The following is a 22,505-nucleotide window of genomic DNA, read 5'->3' on the forward strand; positions in this document are numbered from 1 at the left end:
AAAAGAATTACTGATAAACAAATTATAAAGGGGAAACGTAGAGGAAAGAAATCATGAGCACATAATAATGATAATGACAATAATAATAATCAGAATAAAATAAAAACAAATTAAATTCAAAAATCAAAATTTATATTTTATTTAAGGGTAAAAACACTGTCGTCTAAAGGTTTTCTTTTGCGTCGCTTCAAATACACGCATAATGATTTTTAGCGCACTTTCCTTATTCTTTTTCCATACAATTTTGATGCTTTCTTTTGTGTGGGAAATACAAATTGAATTAAAACGTAATTAAAATAAAAACACAAACTTATAATTAAAATTAAAAGTAATAATAAAGTTTAAATTGTTCTGCAAATTTTTGATGTGTTTAAAGTTGCGTTTTGAAATGAGGCTAAACCGGTTTGAGTTTTTTTTTTTTAAGACATTTGGGCAAACACAATTTCTTATTCAAATTTTGCGTATAAAAACGTGAGGATGCAGATGAACTTAGGCGGAAGCTGCTGGGTGCAAAGAGAGCATCGTATGTCAATTTTGTATGTAAATGAATTTGAGAAATTTTTAACTCATCTGGCATTGAAATACGAAAAACGTAATAATTTATAAAAAAAATGCGAAAATGTTACATATAAAAACCAAAATAACTTTTTTGATACTTTCCATACATAAATATTTTATGAAAATTTCATTTTGCAAAGAATTCAAAACTATTTTAATTTTTTTATTCTTGCTTTCATTTGAAATAAAGTTAACAGTTCTATGTTTTAAAAAAAGTTTCAACTTATGAGGGAACTTCCAGAGATTTTTCAACTTTGCCTCTCGCGCGCTTCTAGAGTTCTTTCTGTGCTATTGGCTTACTGTGTAAAAATTCCAGGAGCCGAAAAATGGTGCACTGAAGAAATTGCAAATTTTGATTTTTTACCCAACGTTATACATATATTTTGCCCTCATTGCTACACGGTGCAATACCTTGTATGGGCTTGATAATTGGTTGATTAAAAAATTTTGCACTAAAAGTTAAGGTGACAAAATATAATTTTGTGTGGGTTGAGTATAATGCAATATAACTTAATCAAATAATAATATAAATTGAAATTAAAATATATTATATATGTATATATAATCTGAAAAATTAAGATTAATAAAATTGAAAAATACTTTGTAAAAAGGCGCATTTGCTGACTGCGTAGCGGTGCGCTAAAATAGTTTTTTTTTATTTTTTATTTTATTTTTTAATTTTATAATTTATTTTTTTTTTTTTTTGAATAAGATGTTTAGCGCTTTTGCAATTATTTGATCGTATTTTTTGGCATACAATTTTATTTTCATTTGCTGTGTACAAACATTGTTGTTGCAAAACATAAGACATCAACAGAAAAAACCGTAAAATTATAAACATTAAGAAAGTATAAAATTATATTGAAATTAAAATTAAATTAAATTGGTTAACGCAAATAAATTACAAACTAAACGCAGGGAATGCAGTGAAAAGAAAAAAATATTTTAAAATATAAGTCAATTAAAACTATGGTTTACAAACTGCTATTTTATTGAATGCTATTTTGTGGTTTATTCAATTAAAAACAAATATTAAGAAATCATACAAAACAAACTGAAAACCCATAAAAATAGTAATTATTATTATTGTTTACCCAATCTATTATTATTTTCTTTTGTTTTGCTTCGTTTTGTTAAGGTACGCATATCATGGTAATAATTACAAAACATAAAACATTTATATAAATTGTGGATCATAATATGAAAATTAAAATTAAAAACTAATAATTATGTAAATAAAAAAAAACGAATTATATGTAATAAAACGCACACATTTCAAAAATGCAATTTGAAAAAAAAAGAGAAACCCCTAAACTGCCGCTACTTTAAGTTTTCGTTTTTAAGTTTCGTAGCTGCGCTTTTGCTTTTGTACGTCAATTTGAGTTGGTCTGTTGCTATATGAATTAATTTTTAATTATTTTTTTCACTTCGCTTGTTTTTCGCCATCTTCGTGCATTTTTTCTGCTTTGTCTAGCTGCTTATTTGCTCAAAATACTGCAATTTTTAGTCTTGCTAGTCTCTTTTTTTATTTTGTGCCGCTCTTTCTAAACATATTGATTGATAACGACTTCTTGTATTTGCCAACACCTCCTCTCTCCTCTAACTTTTGCATGCTTTGACATTGTTTACATAATTTTCAATAATTCTTGTAAGTACAACCATACACTGCATTGACCGCTTTGCTATTGCTGCACTTCCTCTGAGGTTTCATCGCAACAAACATACATTTAATGTAACTTTTCATTTTAGTTTTGCTTTTCCGCCCTTTCCGATTTAGTTTCATTAAAACTCGATTTTCTTGCCAATTTGTGTATTCTCTTTTTGCTGCTCTTGAGTGTCTGCACTCCTCTTTTCCCCCTCTATTTTCGCGCGTGTTTGTAGATTCTGCATTCTTCATTAAAAAATTCTTTTTTTTTTTGTTTTGTTGTTGTTTCAAGAAAAAAGCAAAGCATTTTATCAATATTTTGCTTCTTGCATTTGGATATATGCAATTGTTTCTCTTATTTTACTACTCTTTCGCTTTCATTTTTCAACTACGTGTTTTTGTTAAGTTTGCTTGTTTCCATTTAAAAATTAATGCTTAAAATAAATACTACATTAAAAAGTAGTGTTATTAAAATATATGCAAAAAAATGTATACTTTCTTCTGAGATACACATTTTCGCGTAGACACTATTGCACAGAATTTCTCTCCGTTTTTTAGCAAAACAAATATATTTGTAATAATTTTTTTTAGGTTATGGTTTTGTGTGCACTTCGGAGGCTTTAAGTCTCTACAATAATCTCAACAGATTTACGTGCGTAATGAAATTATTTTTTCTTTGCAATTTTTACAATCGCCATTCAATTTATTTTGAACTTTTTTTGTGGCACAACAGTATAAGACAAAGAATTGAAAAAATCAGAAAAGTGAGTTGAAACACGAAAAATTGGCTTAGGTTTAGAAAGCCATGCACGACTGAAAATAGTGAAATTATTAAAAAAAAAATTATAAATTCTTATTTGAAAACGAAAGTAGTTTGAAAAGCGCGTAGTGCTGAAGATGCTTTAGTGTAGCACTTTATTAGTAGGTAATGGTGGAGTGGAAGTGGCCAGTGTATTGCAGAGCCGCTGCAAAGCTCCACTCACACCACTGTATGGCATACCACACACGATACACCCAATAGGGTAGATCACAATTAAGAGCAAACAACCAGGCATTACGGCATCGGAAAATTATTATGGCAATAAAACACTAAAATGTATAGAGCAATTCACAATTAAATGCAAATAACATGGCAACCCAACAACAAAACATGCATACATTATTTTTATCGGTAGCTGGCTGTAGTTTGCAAAAGCCGTGTTTTGCAGGATATTTGCACATAATTGCGAACTGTCTTTGTAATTTGCAAAAGCCATGATGCCAGGCCATTTTCACAAAAAATTCCAATATTTTTTTTGCTAGTTTTTGAATTTCCAATTCTCAATTGGTTAATGCATAAAATTTCTAGCATTATTCGATTTTCTAATATTATTCGATTACTTTTCTTTACCGATTTTTCTCAAGTTTTCGAATTTTCATTTTCTTTTTTAAATTGTGGAAATTTTTTCGAAACGAAATGTTTTTTGCTTTAACTAATTTGTGTATCTCTATCAATCAGCCGAAAAGTGAGAAACTGTAGAAATCTTAGAAGAATGTGCAAAATGCAGACTACTTTACTGTCGAAATTTAATTAATTAGTTGCACGAAAACTTATTCAAACAGAATTAGCACTTGGTAAATAAATTTCAGTTTGAATGCTTTCATATTAATTTAAATATTGAACTATTTGTTTTTGTTTTTGCTTATCATAAACATAATAATTGCATTGCATAATGAACGGTTGTAGCTATAGTGCTTTTCTGTTCTAGCTTTCTCAGTTGTTTCGAATGATGTGTATGAACTACTAAGTGCTAGATAGTAATTTCTATAGCTGTATACCTTTTAATCGATTTTATTATTTTATTCTTTTTTTTTCATTCATAATTTTCACATACATACATACGTATGTACTATGTGAGACTTAATCATTTAAGTTATTCTCATTTTTTATTCGAACTTCATTATGCCACTGCCTAACTTCAGTAGCAAACTGTTTCTCTTTTTTACTACACTGCTTGCTTTTCTCCTCGCCTGTTCGTTACGCATTTTTTGTTTTGCATTTTTGACTAGAATCCTTGTTTGTTTCATGCGTTTTGTGTATACTTGTGATTTTTTCATGTTTTTTTTTGTTTTTTGTTTACCACCGGTTTCTCTACTAAAACTACGTTCTTAAGTTTACATCGCTTTATATTAACTTAATTATTTTATTTGTTCTTATGCGTTTCCTAGCTTAGCGCTCGGTTTACTTTCTTCGCTTTCGTTTGCATATTTTGTTCATGTTCCACTCTTTCACTTCTTAAGAAAAAATAATAATAGTAATATAGCAATACATGTGGCACAAACCACAACGTATAGTTTAGCATTCAAAATGTACTACTTTAATAATGAACTAATATAATAAATATTTTTTACTTTTTTCTGGGTTTCTTTTTGTTTTGCTTTGTAACTTCTCTTACTGCCGCGCTAGCATTTGCTCATGCCTTTCTATGCGCACCTATGAAAAAACCGGTATTCGCGGTGCTAACCAAGTGTGCTATTCGCCCTGCTTGGCAAAACTACTACTCTAGGCAAACAGTCACCGTGAATACCCCTAAAACGCTATTTTTTAGCTATTTTGCTATATGTTAAATCGAAAATTGCAAATCTACACTAAATCACTTAACAGCTACCAAATTATGTTTAAATAGACATACACGTGAATACATACATATATACCTATGTGTTTGTTTGTAATTATGTTGGCGTGTAGATAATATATGTACTTGTGTGATTAACTGTTAATGCAAATATAAATTTTCTTATATACATCTGTATATACATAAGTGGTGGTACATATAGTGGTTTTTTTTGTGACAGTGGCAGCTCTTTCCCCGCTGGAAATCTTCACAGAAAGTCAATACCATATCCTCGCGGAATGCAATGAATCGCTTTTGCGCCTGAACAACGTTGGGGAATATTGCAAACTTGTTTCCAAAGTTAAAGTTGTGTAGCCCAAATAGTGCGTTCCGACAACTCAACATTTCACGCAACAGCCTGATGCGAATTTTGCACAAACAACGAAAATCATCTTTTCCGACGAAGCGGCTTTTCATCGCGGCGGCTATGTTCGCAAGCAAGCGAGAGAGCGACAGCTTGGAGTGGATTTTGGAGTTGAGGCATCATTATATATGGCATCGTAAATAATGGGAATGTTTGCTCTTTCGAATAAAACAATAACATACGGGAAAATTTACTTTTGCTCATCTTGTTTTTTTTTTTTTTTTTTTTTTTTTTTTTGAAATTTTTAAAAGAAACCACTTCATGGGCCACCCTTTATATATGAAATTGAAAACACAATTGTCGTTTTTTAACAGCATATAACATATAAGAAATCAAATAAATACATTTAATATGTATGTGTGTATGTATATATTATATATATAAATTGTGTAAATATGCAATAAATATGTATGTATATATAAATATATTTCGCTTAATTATTTATATGTTTACTGTATATATGTGTGTGTGCATGTATATGTGTTTGTATGTATTATGTGTACAAATTAGCTGGGGATCACGCACACGCGTCAACATTCCATGAATTAATTTTATATATGTATGTAAAATTAAATTATAAAACTGGGTATACGCGTAAAAGTTCTATATACGAGCCTATTGATTAAATTTAAAAATTTTTAAATTAAAAAAAAAAACAATAACAACAAACAGAAGAGTAGTAGCTGTCGTGAGAAATCGAACTTATCCCAAAAACTGCAGGAATTGAAAATATGGTGGTATGCAGCAGAGTTCACGTAATAAAAACATATTTTGTTTAACAAATTAATTCTAAATTAATAAATTTATTGTACAAAACCAATTCGAATTTTCGCACTAATAATGATTGGAACAAATCGAAATAAAAGATCACTAAACTGTATTTCCGCAACAACGCAAACAAAATGAAATTGAAATCGAAACAAAGAAACCAACACAAGAAGTCAATATATTGCACTACATACGAAATCAAATAGGTATTCATGAAAAATGAAAAACAAAATCGTACTCAACGAAATATCTCCAACAATTGGAATGCTGTCTCTATGTGAGATGAATACCCAATTTCGTTTTATTCTTCTTTTCTACCTTTTTGAAAGCAAACCAAGCTAAAATATTGGAAATACGCAAAATAATAAGTTTTTGTTAAAAATTTACAAATACATACATATGCACATAAATACATACGCATGTGTGTCACAAGGAAAATATTTGTATGTCGTCTAAACCGTACTATTCTTCACATTAAAATACGTTCACATGTTAGTTTTTATTGTATTCGTGGGCGTTTTGTGCTTTACATTGCAATTTTGTCGCAAGAAATTTTCATTTTCACATTATTCGCTTTATGCAGCAGCAGCGGTGGTGAAAAAGTAGTGCTAGGTCAGGTCAATGCCGGCGTCATTTGGTGCAGTCTGTTAAACATTTAATTAGGATGCTTTCAGCATATAAACAGTATATAACCAATGCCAAGTCTAAAATCCTTCTGATTAAGCGCATTATCACAACCCTGTGCAGCGCTTTCAAATTGCACAAGATCGAATTCGAACCTATTAAAAATGTCATTCAATGACATTCAAATGCGCATACATAAGTACATTTGTACTGATTCAATTTTATGATTTGTTGCGCTTACATTGCAGATTCAGCGAGCAAACGACGCTTTTCAGCGCGTACGAATATTTAACTGCGATATAAAAAATTAAACTGCATTTTGTTGTATGACTTGGGCCGTATGCTGTTAAGCTAATATTTCTATTCAAAGCGTTCTTGTCACTACTCGGCGTATTAAAAGGCGCATAAATTTTCTAGTTACTTTTTATGCTCGTAGCTTTTACTATGCTTCAGCATGAAATTTCTCTGGAGTTAAATACTTATATTATTTAACCCCATTATAAGCGTGAGCATATAAATAAAACAAAAAGAAATTCTGTTAAAAACGACGTCGACATATTTTTCGACACTTCGTACTTTCCCTCCACCAAAATGCACAACAAAAGATGTGCGTTTGACTGGTAGTTTCGTTAACATACATGCATACTGAAGTATGTATGGATGTAAAATACTGTATTAAGTTACCGTATGTGAACTACATACAACATTTTTGTTAACAATTATTATAAATATTAGATAAATGATAAATTTTTATACTTAGATTGTTTTTGATTTTTTTTTTAATTTATATTGCATTGCTTGTGTGTATTATTTTGACTGAATTGATGTACGAATTTTATTTGATTAAAAGTATTTATGTTTTTTTTTCAACTTTCTGTGGGTCTATTATATGTTTATATATGTATGTATAATTATTGTTCCACACTCGATACTGTCTTGCTATGGCCCTCTATATTTTAATTAAAATTTAAATTACAATTGCAAAACCAACGCGCTATACTCTTTTTTATTCCTATGCTAAATGGGTTAATTCACCAGGACGCACGCAGGATTTGCTTTCATTTTCTATTTTATTATAAACTTAAACCAAAGTTCTTTGTTCATAATTTTTTTTTTTTTCACTTTTACTATTTAATACTGTAGCAGCCTCCATGACGTTGCTTTTACTATGTCCTCTAAATTTATTATTTATTTATATTATTTCATTTACTAGTTTGCTCTCGCTAGTCTATTTAAATATTTAAAAACTGGTTCCTGCTTTTTTAAGTTTTAATTTATTTTACTATCGCTCCCGCTTGCTTTTCTGCGATTTCCGAAGCGTGCCACTTGATTTTCAACCAATTTTTTTCACTTTTCTTAATATGTTTACTAAGCTTTTGAATATTATTACTGCCATTTATTGGCTTTGTATAGCAAGAAAAAACTCTTTAACTGCTTAAGTAATTATTTTTTATTCCATAAAATATATATTTGTTTATGACCTGCGTACGCGCTCATACTGCTAGCCATAGCTATTTCCCTCAAGCCTTGCAAGCGAGCATTCGCACTCTGCCTATTTTAATGCATTTTGAAATTCAAATTTCTTTAAACGCGCTATTTTATTTAAAAATCGTGTAAAAATGTTCAACTTTAAAAATTGCAAATGAAAATTAATTTAAAATACTTTTATTGCTGCCAGTAGGCCAAGTTCGTGTTTTACGTTTTTATGACGTTTCGGAAGATTACGTTTACCCTTTTTTGTTGTTGTCAATGTCTGATGCCTGTAGCATACATTATATGTATATAGTTTCTGCCAAATTGGCGCACATTAAGCATCCCGGTTTTATATATACTTTTATTTAATAGTAGTTTAGTACAACTTGCTTTTCATTTTGAATTCGTTTTCAAGGTAACTATTTTTATAGGTAAAAAAAAATCATGTGCCGATTTCTTTGTTGAATTTCAATTTAATAGAAGGTTTCATTGTATTTTATAAATATTTTTTTCATACACGAGCACGCAGCAACGCCTTTGGAGAGTTAGACAACGCGCGTGAGCAAATTTGAAGGAATGTAAACAAATACAGAAACACTTCCTTGGAGTTAGATTTGCAAATCTCTAAACTTTTTTCTTTCTCTATAGCTATAGCTCTTCAGCTATGATATCAAAGCTGTATTTTTTCTGTATTTCTTTATTTACTTTTTCTATTCAAATTGCCACGAATTCTCCACCATTTTAGAAATCTTCGTACGGGCGCGTATTTTTTCTTTGCGACATTTAGCTTAGCTTCTTATTCTTACAATATAATGAACATTCAAACAAAGAACAAAATCAGCAAAAATTCAGCCTATTTTATTTGAAGAAGTGAAAAAAAGAAACCCAATTACATCTTAACACTGGAGGATGGCCGATAAATTTCTGTATTGATTCTGATTTGCCAGTAATTTTTCGCTAAGCATAACTGCACCCATACACCCACAACTCTTTGCAACCATCCTCATCAAATTTCTAAATGTAAATTTACGTTCGCTTGTTATAGACATTTTTATGTTGCATAAAATTTGTTAGAAATGAATTTAAGTAATTTATTTACTTTTGCGCGCCAGCAACCGGCAGCCTGCTCACATAAGTATAAACACAGAGGCACACAGGCGAGTGTTTCAGCTGTTGGCAAATTTAAAAATAGCATACTTTGAGTAATAACTTTTAATTGCTGCTGAGAATTTGCTTAATATGCAAGAAATATTTCTGCACGGGAATATACTGAAATTTGCCAAGTTTTGCAAAACCTACGGTAAACGTTAAATATACTATACACGAATATATGTATGTCAAACCAGCCTTCACCTTATATTTTTTGAAACAATCAAAAACGGCAGGTTCATTAAGAACCAATGCAAAACATGAGGGTTGTATGATAAAAAGTGGTTGTTCAATATACCCATGGTGTGGCGTGTGAGAAAACTGCCGCCTGCTGTCGCGCTTATCGAGGGGTTGGTTGCTAACCGGCACTTGCCGCGCCATTTTAATATTTGCAGCACGCATTTGTGCTCACATTTTCTTTGCACAAAAGTGTTGTCTAGCCAGTTGCGGGTGGCGAGAAAACAAAACACATTCAATGCTTTTGGCTTACGTATTTTCAAAACGCTGAATATTCGCTGACTCACCCTCTCTTTTTCACGAATGAGCCTTTCTGGTGCTTCTGTGCTATAACACAATTTTCTCTTTGCCGATTTATTCTTTCACCTACTACTCTGTTTGTTTTTTGTCATTAACTTAATTTAGCTGTTTAACAATAAATTAAATGAATTAATTTTACTTTCGCAAGTCTATTAATTAATTTAATTTATACCTTTGTGTTAGCTCAAAGTCAGAATTTCTTTAAGGTTGTACTTTTTAATTTTCTCTTAGAATTTCTTAATACAAAAAATGGAAAATACGCGGTTGGCGAGCACGTGGTAAATCGCATGTGGACAATAAAAGTGTGTAGATGTTGAGAGCGTAAACCCAATCCATCCCCCACAACATGCTCTCCCACGCACGCACACTAACAAACTTCTACAAAAATCCAACTCGCGCATTTCCACCAACTTGCCTGATGTTATATAGCTCTCTCCGCTTTTCGTGGTTTGTTCCTGCAATTGTTGTTGTATTTCCGCTACCTTGTTTTTGTTTTTGCGTTGTGCATGTATGTATATGTATGATGTTGTTGTTGTTGTTTACTACTACTATTGTTGCTTTTTGCTGCTACTACTGAAGTTCAGTTGAAAGGGGTCTTACTTGGATTTATTGGTCTTGAAGCTAACTTGCAGCACCCGATTGCCCAGTGTGTAGCCGTTGAGTGCGCGAATTGCCATTGCCGCTTCATCATAGTTGGTCATCGAAACGAAACCATATCCTTTACACTGATTCGTAGTTTGATCCTTAACGATCTTGACCGATTGCACTGCGCCGAATGGCCCGAATAGCTGCCATAATGACGCCTCCTCCGTTTCGGGCGCCAAATTATAAATGAAGATGGGATAAGCACCGCCCGGACCACTGGCTAGTGCGCTTGCTGCGGCCGCTGTCGCACCCAAACCATTGGGCAGCATAACGTCCAACATATCACCGGCCATGGGTGAGAAACGGGCCAAGCCCTTATTGACCGGTGTATGCATTGCGCCGCCGATGCGCCGCACCAGCTGTGGATTGAGGAATGCAGGCAGCTGTGGTTGCATGATCTTGCTGGTGCTGCCAGGTGTGTTCGAGAATTTCACCACAATGGGGTCGGTACAACCGGAAGGAGTGGTACCGTTCAATGCAATAATGGCGCGTGTTGCCTCTTCACGTTTGTCGTAGCGTATGAAACCAACGCCTTTTGTCTGTGAATCGTTGCCAGCATTTTGTAGTATGCGTGACGTGATAATAGCGCCGAATGGTGCAAAAATAGCCTCCAACTCTGGTTGTGTCATATTCTTCGGCAGTCCAGAGACATATAAATTAGCGCCTTTAATGGCATCCGATGAGGGGCGAGCGAATGACACTTTAATAGTTTTATTTTGCAAACGCAGACCATTCAATACATTTACTGCTTGTTCAGCATCTTGTGGGCGTACATAGTTGACGAAGCCATAACCCAAACTTTGACCTTTGGTTGGTCCTTGCGGATTTAAGGGATCCATAAAGGCTTGTGATTTATCACGTATCAATTTTACGGATTCGATCTCGCCTACACTGGAAAATAACGAACGTATTTCATCTTCAGTCATTGTTTGTGGCAAATAGTTCACAATGAGATTGGTGCGTGTCTCGCTTGAGCCATTGCTGCCATTCTGCTGACCATTCGAATTTCCATTGGTGTTCTGCTGCTGCAATTGCTGAGTGACGGCTGCAGCGGCGGCGGCGACAGCTTGTTGTGTTTGCTGTTGCTGCACCTGTAAAATGGCCTGCTGCACCTGCTGCTGCTGTTGCAGTTGTGCGGCAGCTGCAGCAGCGGCAGCAGTCTGCGCAGGCGATGCATTCGTAGCGGCTAGGGCGGCTGCGGCAGCGGCCGGATTCGCAGCGGTCTGAGCCATTAATTGGGCCTGAGCGTCAACGGCGCCTGCAGCACCGGCATTCGCCATCATAAAATCCACTAAACGGCAAGTATAGGCGCAGCGAATCGAAAAGGACGTAGAGTAGAGGTTGGTGTAGGATGCATGAGAAAAAAATTAAAAGAAAAATTAGATAAATTTGTAAAGTCAAATACGCATAAAAGGTATGTTTTGTTTTATTTGTATAAATATGTTCATTCATTATTTAGTAAATATACATGAGTCTCATTGCTACTGCTTTATTTGTAACAAATTGAACGATGATCTAAGTATTAACTTAAAACTTGGTCACAGAGAATTTGTTAACTTTATTTAGGATATGCAATCAAACTCATTGTCACATAATTTTGTGCTCCAACAAGTAATCTTTTAATGCATTATCCATGAAGCAAAGTTGGAGAGCTCACATCTTAAATAATGGTGTGCTCTACTCTATAGTAATCGAATAATAACGGGTGATTTTTTAGCTATTATCTTTTTAAACAGTTGGTTTAAACAGCTGACACACGTTTCGTGTTTTGTTTCACTGTCAAACATCTTCAGTTTGGTCTATAATTTAACCATGAATCGTCTTACAAACGAACAACGCTTGCAAACCATTGAATTTTATTATAAAAATGCGTGTTCTATTCAGAAAGTTTATCGCGCGCTTCTTCCCTTTTATGGTCAGTTGAATCGACCCACTGAAGCGGCTATTCGAGCTATTGTGACTAAATTTAGAACCAAATTTACATTATTGGAAATCAAACCCCCAAGACGCTTACGTAGAGGGCGAACTGAAGAAAATATCGCAGCTGTATCGGCCAGTGTTAATGATGACCATCAATTATCGATTCGTCGCCGTTCGCAGCAATTGGGCCTCTGTTACTCAACAACGTGGAAATGGTATCCGACTTTTTTGTGCCCAAAATGCAAGAGCTTGACTTGCATGACAGGTGGTTTCAGCAAGACCGGGCCACATGCCACACAACACGCGTAACAATGGACCTGTAGAGAGGCGAGTTCGGTGAACGTTCGGCACCTGTTAATTGGCCACCCAGATCGTGCGATATAACGCCTTTAGATTATTTTTTGTCGGGCTATGTTAAAGCTCATGTCTATTCAGACAAGCCTGCTTCAATTAACGCATTGGAAGACAACATTAAAGCATTTATATGCGAGATACCGGCCGAAACATTGGAAAGAGTATGCCAAAATTGGACTAAGCGGATCGACCATTTGAAGCGCAGTCGCGGTCAACATTTGCATGAAATAATCTTCAAACCTTAATTTTTTTTTGGACTGTACTATCGATTTAAATAAAAATTTCATGCATTTTTCTGAATTTTACGTGTGTTTTTTTGAAAACCTTTCCTGTAGCTCTTAAAAAATCACCCTTTATATAGTTATCGTTTCTGCAGCAGCAGTAATCAGCCTTGTTGTTTTGTTTTTGAAACACTACAAAATCTGGGTGGTTCTATTGGGCCATTGCTTTATACATACTGCAGCACAATACACAATGGTATTGAATAGAACAATACAAATACATGTATATAATATATATGTATACACGCTTGTCTGAGGAAATCGAAAATTAGTCAATTACAGCGTGTTTCTTTTAAAAAGAAATAAGGTGGAAACAAAAAAAAACTCTCTACGGCCAATATACAAGTATGTAGAGACGCTTGTAGTATTCGACTTGAATGACTTTTGCGCAAATAAATAGACAAGTGCTTAACTTATAACAACTATAAGAAAAAAGATCTAAGCGCACATATTCCTATGTAAACAAATATTAATGCAAAGTTTGTAAAATTTTCACTCAGACGATTAAGCCTCTAGCTAATAGTATATGCATATATGCAGCTTGAAAAACTATTCTGAATGAATTGTAAGCTATTGTTTGCTAGCAGTTTTACTAGTGTCCTTTTGTTAGACTAACTTTTTCCCCTTATCAAAACATTTTACTAATTTTCTACTTACAAATACTGTGCAGCGTAAAAAGTTATCGTTTCAGAAAATCACACCTAATATGTAGACTTTCCCCTTTCATACAACAAAAATGCATGAACCCCTTTAGAATACTGCTTAATTGAGTTTCCTTGTTTAAAGAATGAATTGACTTATTTAATTTAATTGAATTAGTTTAATTTTTCTTGACAGAGAAAGAATAAAGTTTTTTTATTTTCATTTTTCATATTTTATTATTTTGAAAGGGATTTTTTTAATTGAACTATTGTTCTATAAAACAGTATTCGATTTACCGGTCTACTGAACATTTTTGTCAATGCTCTATAAAGCGGGGGTCAGTCACGGTATATACCTCAATTTCATTAACTTTCCTATTTCCTCATTCAAACTACAGTTACACAGTAAAGTCTACATACCCCATTGAAAAGCGAGGTTTGGAGATTTCTGTGAACATTGTAGCATTAGAATATATTCCAAGCAAATCCAATCTAACAACAAACAATAAATTTTAACAAAAAAATTTTAATCTAAAACTTTTTATTAACAAAAACAAAAAAAAATCATTTTCCAAACACAGAAAAGTCTGCATCCGGCTTTGTAGTGGAGTACACAAAATGCAGCTCTATACTCAAACAGTGCTACCAATCACTTCAGGCGTCTTTACTAGATACCGTGAGTTAGAAAGAAGTTTAGTTCTTCGATATTAATATTGTAGCTGTGTTAATTTAACCAAAATGGGTAAAGAAATCTGTGTTAAAGTACGTGAGCTAATTGTGAAATATTATAAGGAAAAAAAATCTTTAAGAGAGATTGGAGAACTGGTCGGACATCCAAAATCAAGCATTCAAACAAATATTCGGAAATATTTATTATTATTATTATTACAAACTGAAGCCTATAATTAAAATTATAAGCCTAGTTAGGAAAGATATGGCTGCTAAGGCCTTCGGCTTCTTCTTATGATGTAAAATTAGTGCTTAATTAATGCTTAATACTAAGTGCTTATGCGTCGCTTAGAATTTCATTATAAATTAGGAGATATAATATATTTATTCGACATGTTTGTTTAAATTTCGTAATATAATTTTGATATTTTTAAGAAAGCTATAATTTTTTTAATATTATCGATTGTGGGGTTGGAAATGCATTGAATGGGATCGGTGTTATGAAATATATGGTTTCTTAGTGAGTTGAAGGGATAACATTCGGACATAACGTGATTAATGGAGATCGGGGTGGAGTTACAAAACTGACATGTTCTGGGGGTATTGCTGTCGATAAGGTGATTATGGGTTAATTTTGAAGAGGCCCAGACGTACTCGCGTGAGTTTAACAAGGTCCATTCTAGAAAGTGAAAGGTTAGCGTGTTTTAGGAGGTTGCTTAAATCAAGCTTTTTAACATTTTGCGCTTTGTACCAAGTTGAGCATTTTTGCCAAGTCTCAGATTTATATTGTTTTATGAATTTTTTCTTGAGAAATTCAGCTATATCATTAACATTTAGATTAGTAGTTGTTAATACAGGAGCTATGGTGGCGTATTTAGCTGTGCTATCAGCAAATTCGTTACCCTTCATAAGGGCATGGCCCGGGGACCATATCAGTAAAATATTTGGGTATTTTGTTTGTAAAATACTACGGATAGAACTGGGATAGTAATCATTGTTTTCGATATTGGATATGGCATATAATCGGAAATATAATCACACTAATAGTGTAGAAAGCAAACCAAGAAGTGGTCGCCCACCTAAACTTACTCCTCGTGCTAAGCGAAAAATTTTGTTAGACGTGCAAGAAAATCTAAGAATAACAGCAATAGAAATTGCAAAAACCCTGAAAAATCAGGATATTGCTTCAGTGCATCCAGAAACGGTGAGATATTTATTGAGAAGCAATAGAATCCACAACCGTGTGCCTCGAAAGAAGCCATTCATCAGCAAAATAAATATGGAGAAACGAGTCGAATTTGCTAAGAAATATGTACAGTGGTGGCCTTATAATTAGAAACGATGTGCTAAGAAAAATAAAATCACTGTGCATATTTTTGGAAGACGTGCACTGTGAATTATGAGCACCGTTATTCTTAGAATAATCGATGAACATTGTAGTTAGAAAAAAACGTTGATATTTGATGGTTGATTCCTGAAAAAATTCACATTGTTTCTCTGATTGTGTTTCTTGGCTGGCCACAAAATTAGAAACGCGCAGTTTTTTCTTAAATTTTCTATATTTATCTTGGAGTTAGTGTTAAAGTAAGTATACTGAAAAAATCCATAGATTAGCTTTTCTAATTTTAGTTCATCTCAATTGTTAGAATGGGTAAGAAAAAAGTCATGCTCCCCGAAATTGAGGGAGCTAATGGTACAGTGTTACAAAAAGGAAAAAATTTCAATGTCGGCTATCGCACAAAGGTTTGGCTGCTCCAAAAAAATGGTATTCGGAGCAATTCATTTGTATAAAAAAACGAGGAACTTTGAAACCCCATCCAGGAAGCCTAGACCTCGAAAAACAACTCCAGCGGATGATAGGCATATTTGTAGGGCCAGCAAGAGCAACCCTTTTATGTCTTCGCATGATATAAAAGCCGAACTTGCAGAGCAATTAAACGTAGAAGTCTCCGCTCGGACGATAAGAAGGCGCTTACAAGAGGCGGGACTACGTGGGTGCATCGCACAAAAAAAACCGCATGTGTCAAAAAAAAATATTTTGAAGCGGTTACGATTTGCTAAGGAAATGCCCAAAAAAGATTCAAGATTCTGGAATAGAGTTCTCTGGAGTGACGAATCGAAATTCAATTTATTCCAATCTGATGGGAAAACATATGTGAGGCGTCCTCCAGACAAAGCTTTGGACCCCAGGTATACTGTGAAAACAGTGAAGCACGGTGGCGGATCTATTATGGTCTGGGGAGCATTTTCTTGGCGTGGCGTGGGCCCAATTGTGCGCATTGACGGAATCATGGACCAACATCAATATAAAAGCATTTTGGAAAATGTAATGGAACCATATTCCTTTGAGAACATGCCGGTTCACTACATTTTCCAGCATGACAATGATCCAAAGCACACTTCACGGTTAGTAAAGCGTTGGCTTTTGGATCAAAATATTGATGTTTTGGACTGGCCACCGCAAAGTCCTGATCTCAACCCAATTGAGAACTTATGGGCAATTGTGAAACGAGATCTCAAGGACAAAAGTCCGAGAAATAATAATGAATTGTTTCAATTGGTGCAGCGAAGCTGGGAGAGCATATTTGTTAAAAGGTGCCAAAATTTAATACAAAGCTTGCCGAGAAGACTGCAAAATGTTATAAAAAATAAGGGTTATCCCACAAAATATTAAAACTATGCTAATTTTGTTGAACTTTTTGAAGATATTTTTAAGTTTTCCTTGTCGTTTCTAATTATTTGACCAAGATGAATTTGTGTTGAGTATTAAGTCTATTTTTTTTTTTTAGGATTGTAGTAATGGTGAACATTTTTTATGTTAAACTGAAAGACTACTTGTTTTTGTATTATTTCTAATAAAAAAAAAATGATGTGGCGAATTTACTTCTCAAGAGGAACATGTAGATATTGGAGTGCCTCAAGGTTCAACGTTAGGAGTGGATCTCTTTTTGCTATATATCAATGAAATAAATACGGTGTTAAAGTGGTGTAATATTGCTTTGTTTGCTGATGACACCTTGCTATACATAGCTGATAAAAATCTAAGTGATATCCATAACAAGGTACAAGAGGACTTGAAAAATCTAGAAATATGGCTGTGCATGAATAAATTAAAGCTAAATACCGATAAAACTAAATTCATGATTCTCAACTCGAATGAAAATTTGCGATTACAAATTGGTTGTGAAAGCTTAGGTGAAGTTAGCACAATAAAATACTTAGGAGTCATAATCGACAAACAATTAAATTTCTATGAACATGCTGGCTATATTTGCAATAAAATTAGTAAAAAGGTGGGATTTTTGAGCAGAATTAGAAAAAGACTGAGTTTTGATAATGCAGTAATGATTTTTAACACAATCATATTGCCACATTTTGATTACTGTGCAACTATTCTTTATATGTGCAATAATGATATTAAAAAAAGGCTTCAAGTTTTGCAAAATAAAGCAATGCGTGTAATAATCAAGTGCAATATATACACATCAACGTCTTCTATGTTACAAATGTTAATGTGGTTGAATGTAAAGCAACGTTTGGCGTTAAGAGTCCTAGTTCTTGTGTTCAATGTAAAGCACAGTATGTTTCCTGAGTACCTCCAAGATGAGCTCGTCTATGTCAGAGATATTCAACCTTATAATTTGAGAAGAGCAAATGACTTCAGATTAGGAAGATTTAATAAGAGAAGCACTCAGAATTCAATAATGTATAATGGCTTAAAATTATTCAACACTTTACCTGATGTAATAAAAAATGAAAAAAATTTGCTTCACTTTAGAAAACTTTATATATAAAATTATATATAAATTAAATGAATTTGGAATTTTATATCATGTAAAATAATAATGTAAAATGAATTATAAATGTAAAAGTTATATATAACTAATAAAGAAATAATAATAATAATAATAATTAAATTTTAAAATTATATTAGTAAAATCAAATGCTGCTATCTCGTTTCTAATTATAAGGCCACCACTGTATATTGATGCATACGAAGATTTTTGGGCTAATGTTTTATTAGTGACGAAAGCAAGTTCAACTTGTTTGGCTATGATGGCAAACAAAAAGTATGGCGTCGAAATAATGAAGCATTATTGCCCAAAAACTTGCTTCCTACGGTGAAGCACGGTGGTGGCTCCATAATGGTTTGGGGCTGCATGTCAGCGGCTGGGGTGGGTAATTTAACATTTATTGATATTAATATGGATCGCATGGTATATTTGGGCATTCTCAAAGATAATTTGAAGCAATCCGCGAGTAAACTGGGTCTTACGACGGGTTGGTACTTTCAGCAAGATAACGACCCAAAACATACCGCTGGTGTTGTCAAATAATGGCTACCATAAAATGTGCCCCATCAACTTCATTCCCCACAGCAGTCACCGGATTTGAACCCCATAGAGAATTTATGGGATGAATTGGATCGTCGCATTAGGAAAAGGACAATTAAAAATAAACAGGACCTCAAAAATGCTTTACTTGAAGAGTGGAATTTAATTTCAAATAATTACACAAAAGTATTGGTAAATTCCATGCAAAATAGATTAAATGCTGTTCTAGAAAGTCGTGGCGGACCCACCAAGTATTAATTCTGTTGTCTTTTTATTTCCTTTTAAGTGAAATACATTCTTTTTACAAAGTATGCAGACTTTTCTGTGTTTGGAAAATGAATTTTGTTTGTTTTTGTTAACAAATATTTTTGGATTAAAATTTTTTTGTTAAAATTTATTGTTTGTTGTTAGATTGGATTTGTTTGGGATATATTCTAATGCTACAATGTTCACAGAAACCTCCAAACCTCGCTTTTCAATGGGGTATGTAGACTTTACTGTGTAACTGTATATATGCACGTACTTTTCTCTAAGGTAAATATTTATTACAAATCATTTAAAGCGGTAACTGTTTTATATACCCTTCAAAAACAACCCAGCTAAAACAGATATGGAAATATATGCACTCACGTAAATACAACTGTATCTACAACGAAAAAGCTTGGAAAACGCGCTAGCTATAAAATGCCAAAAAATATGTTTAGTTTTTGACGAGCTACACTGGGTGGGGACGTTACCGCCGCCACAGTTAATAAAGCACAATCAGCGTCGACAGCGTCAGAATAAAATATATACATACATACGTTTATACATATGTCCCCTTTACCCCGCAGCGTTTCTGTTTGGTATTATATTTTGTACTGATGCGCCGACGCATGAAAGAACGAAATAAAACTATGTACACCTACAAAGAGAATAGACAAAATAAGCACACATTTGATGTACATACATACGTAAATGCGGAAGCGCTGACGGCAACAGTCCTGCATCGTCGTACGCCAGCGTATGTACATGCACAATAGAGTACAGACGAAGGTTTTACTTTTGTATAATACTCACTTGTGTTGGCGTGTGGTTTTCTCGTTGCGGCCAGAATTTTGAAGCTTTTTTTAGCTCAACTGCGCTGTTGCGTAAATTTTTTTACTTTGCTGTTTTGCTGCTTGGTGGCGACACCGACAACTGCGTCGGTTACGTCAACGTAGATTGCACGAAAATGCAGTTAGTTGGCAACGCTGTGGCTAGCGTTTTTATTGAAATTGTGAGAGGTTCGGCTACTGGACTTGCCAATCGATTTATCGATTTTCTTTATAATGTATATAAATACTTTGCTTGCCGCTTCACTTTTTTCTTGTATGAATTTTCCGCTTTCTGACGATTGCGCGGTAGATACACTTTTTCTAAGGAGACTTTTTCGTTTGACGTAAATTTGCTCGCACGTTGCTTGGAAATTCTGCTCGCTGTAGTAGTTGCTGTAAAATTAAATAAAGTTGATATAGACTTTTTTTCGGACAAACACATAACATTACTGCACAATAATTTATAAAACTCGAAAATAATTTTGGATATAGTTAAATTACAATTAAAAAATAAAATGAAGTTTAGACTTCCCAAGTTCTAACTTTTTGAGTTAGTACAAAAAGAATAGCAACGATTGCACGCACACTCGCAAATATATACCCATACACTTGCACGAGATTTAAATTCGCTATTGCCATCACTTTTCTGTATCTATAAGATACTTTTCGTTTGTGATTTATATTCGCAATAGAAAATCATAAATATTACGTTTTTCCCTCAATACCGCATTCAATTTTCTCTTCGCCTCTTCGAGTCTTACTTTTCACTTTTTGCTGCTGTTTAATGATTGCTCAAACAAAATATGTATAATTTCCAAATGCAATATTTTCGCTGTATAGCTGGTATGCCGACTATTGCTCACGTTATTATGCCAGACAATTCACTACTATTGCTTCCTTTACTCTGTTCCATTATATCAAGCAGAGATTGCCCGTGGGACGACGACGTCCCCTCCTGATTCCACTGCGTCTTTCACAAAAAAAAAAAAAAAAACATCGGTCTCTACGCTGCGCAACTGCGAGTTTGACTATTCCACAATCAATATATTTACGGATGCCTGCTGCCATGCTGCTTCGTACGGTTTATTCATCGACTGGTCGCTTGGTTTTTGTTGCTGTTGCTACACCCTTTTTCTTTGCATGCTCCGGTCGATCTTGGATTTCCTTCTACTTTTCCACTTTAATAACGCAACAATGGAGTTAATGAACTTTGCTCACATGCGCTTCAATTAATTACAAACTCTTGTACCAGACACTTTATCGTGCAATTAGACACAAATACAATTAGTTTTCGAACGTTCTTTTCTTTTCTATGCACACATACTCCTTAAACTTAATTTATCGAATTTCCCCATTACCTTTTTATAGCTTTTCCGAAAATATTTTTCTGCCCATGAATATAAAATGTATGCGAATATTAGTGTAATTAGTTGTCGCCGTGTCGTTTAACTAACGAAAACTGTATAGTTTTTTATTTGAATCACAAAGCGATTTGATTTGTTTTATGAATTGCTAAATTTTTTTCTCCTTCTCTAACTTTTGTATGTATATACACGACATAGACGACAATTAATACCGACAATTGATGTGTTTATGACGAGCACACGAATTCAAGTGAAGAACGAATTTCACACACGCGAGAATCGAAGTTACGAATTCACAAACGAATCCCAAGCAGAACAACGTCGCAGCGCACGTCAACGAGCACGCGTTGCGGCGAAGTAGACTTCGCAGTCACTATTGGCGACGGAAGCTTTTATGTGTTGCCGGATTTTCATACGACTTCGTCCAAATTATTTCGTAGTTCAGTATCTGCGTTGTTCTTATGTTGTTTGTGTAGCACTGAAAACTAATTTTTTCACGTTCTCTGGCAATACTACGCTGATCTTATTGTTGCTTCAATATTAACATTTTTTGTTATTTTAGTTTTGATGTGTAAAATGGCCGACGCTCCGAAGAGCGCAAGCGGCTGCTAGGAAATAGTGCATACCTGTGTGTAGTAGATATTAGAATTGTGTACACATCAATTCATGCACCCGTATAAAATGCGTACGTTTATGCCTATTCAAATTCGAAAACTCATATATGTATATACCTATATACTTGCATGTATGTACATATATATCTAGGTATATCGATGTAGAATTGTAATTTCGAATTCGAATTGTAATTGTAATTCAAATTTAATTTTAAATAAGGACATACAAATAAGTTCACTACTTCCAAATGGCAGGATCCTAGCATGAACAGTAAAAAATGAAACAAAAAGTTCTTGTATTTTTTGTCAAAATTTTTTTTTTAATAGTTTTTAATATAGAAAGTACCATAGAGAGAGAGAGAGTCGGATTCGATGTAATTGTATATATTTACATATGTATGTATGTGCTACATCCCGTCGTTAAGTAACAATGGACATTTGATGGTACCAATATAAACAGTTAGCCAAGATAATACCATTATTATAATAACATTTACTATGATTTCAGTTTTCTATATTTACCAAAAATTGTTGATAATTGTTTTTGCTCTTACTTTTGCCTGTAAAAAGTTATTCTTCGAGTTATCAGTTGTATGTACGAGTATATACTCATAGGCATATGTGGCTTTATGAATGTGGACGGTATTATTTCCGATGGCTTTCAACTTCAGTTTCACTAGTTGGTATATAAATATATACAGTCGAACTTCGATAACTCGAACTATGACATGCCACAAAAAAAAATCGAGCTATCAAGATTTCGAGTTATCAAATATAATATACATATGTACATACATACAGAAAAATCCATAAACAAAATAAAACCTGATGGAAA

At 33.7% G+C, this 22,505-nt stretch overlaps 2 protein-coding genes across 3 annotated transcripts in view; one reads left to right on the forward strand and one right to left on the reverse strand.

Moving 5' to 3' along the window:
* LOC128859259 (arginase, hepatic) overlaps positions 1-22,505 on the forward strand; it is a 63,057-nt gene that overhangs the window by 13,214 nt on the left and 27,338 nt on the right. The gene's annotated exons all lie outside the window — the stretch shown is intronic.
* LOC128859256 (protein elav) lies at positions 116-21,318 on the reverse strand. 2 transcript variants are annotated; one of them, XM_054096112.1, is made up of 3 exons: positions 21,051-21,318; positions 19,676-20,085; positions 116-11,708 (listed from the first exon to the last, which is right to left on the reverse strand). In XM_054096112.1, coding segments are annotated over exons 2-3 (1,341 nt in total). In that variant the 5' UTR covers positions 19,677-20,085; positions 21,051-21,318; the 3' UTR covers positions 116-10,368. The 2 variants fall into 2 exon arrangements, with proteins under 2 accessions (XP_053952087.1, XP_053952088.1); XM_054096113.1 differs by lacking the exon at positions 21,051-21,318 and adding an exon at positions 20,454-20,616.

This window comes from Anastrepha ludens, chromosome 3, assembly GCF_028408465.1.
Source record: "Anastrepha ludens isolate Willacy chromosome 3, idAnaLude1.1, whole genome shotgun sequence".
In the NCBI taxonomy this organism is placed as follows: Eukaryota; Metazoa; Arthropoda; class Insecta; order Diptera; family Tephritidae; genus Anastrepha; species Anastrepha ludens.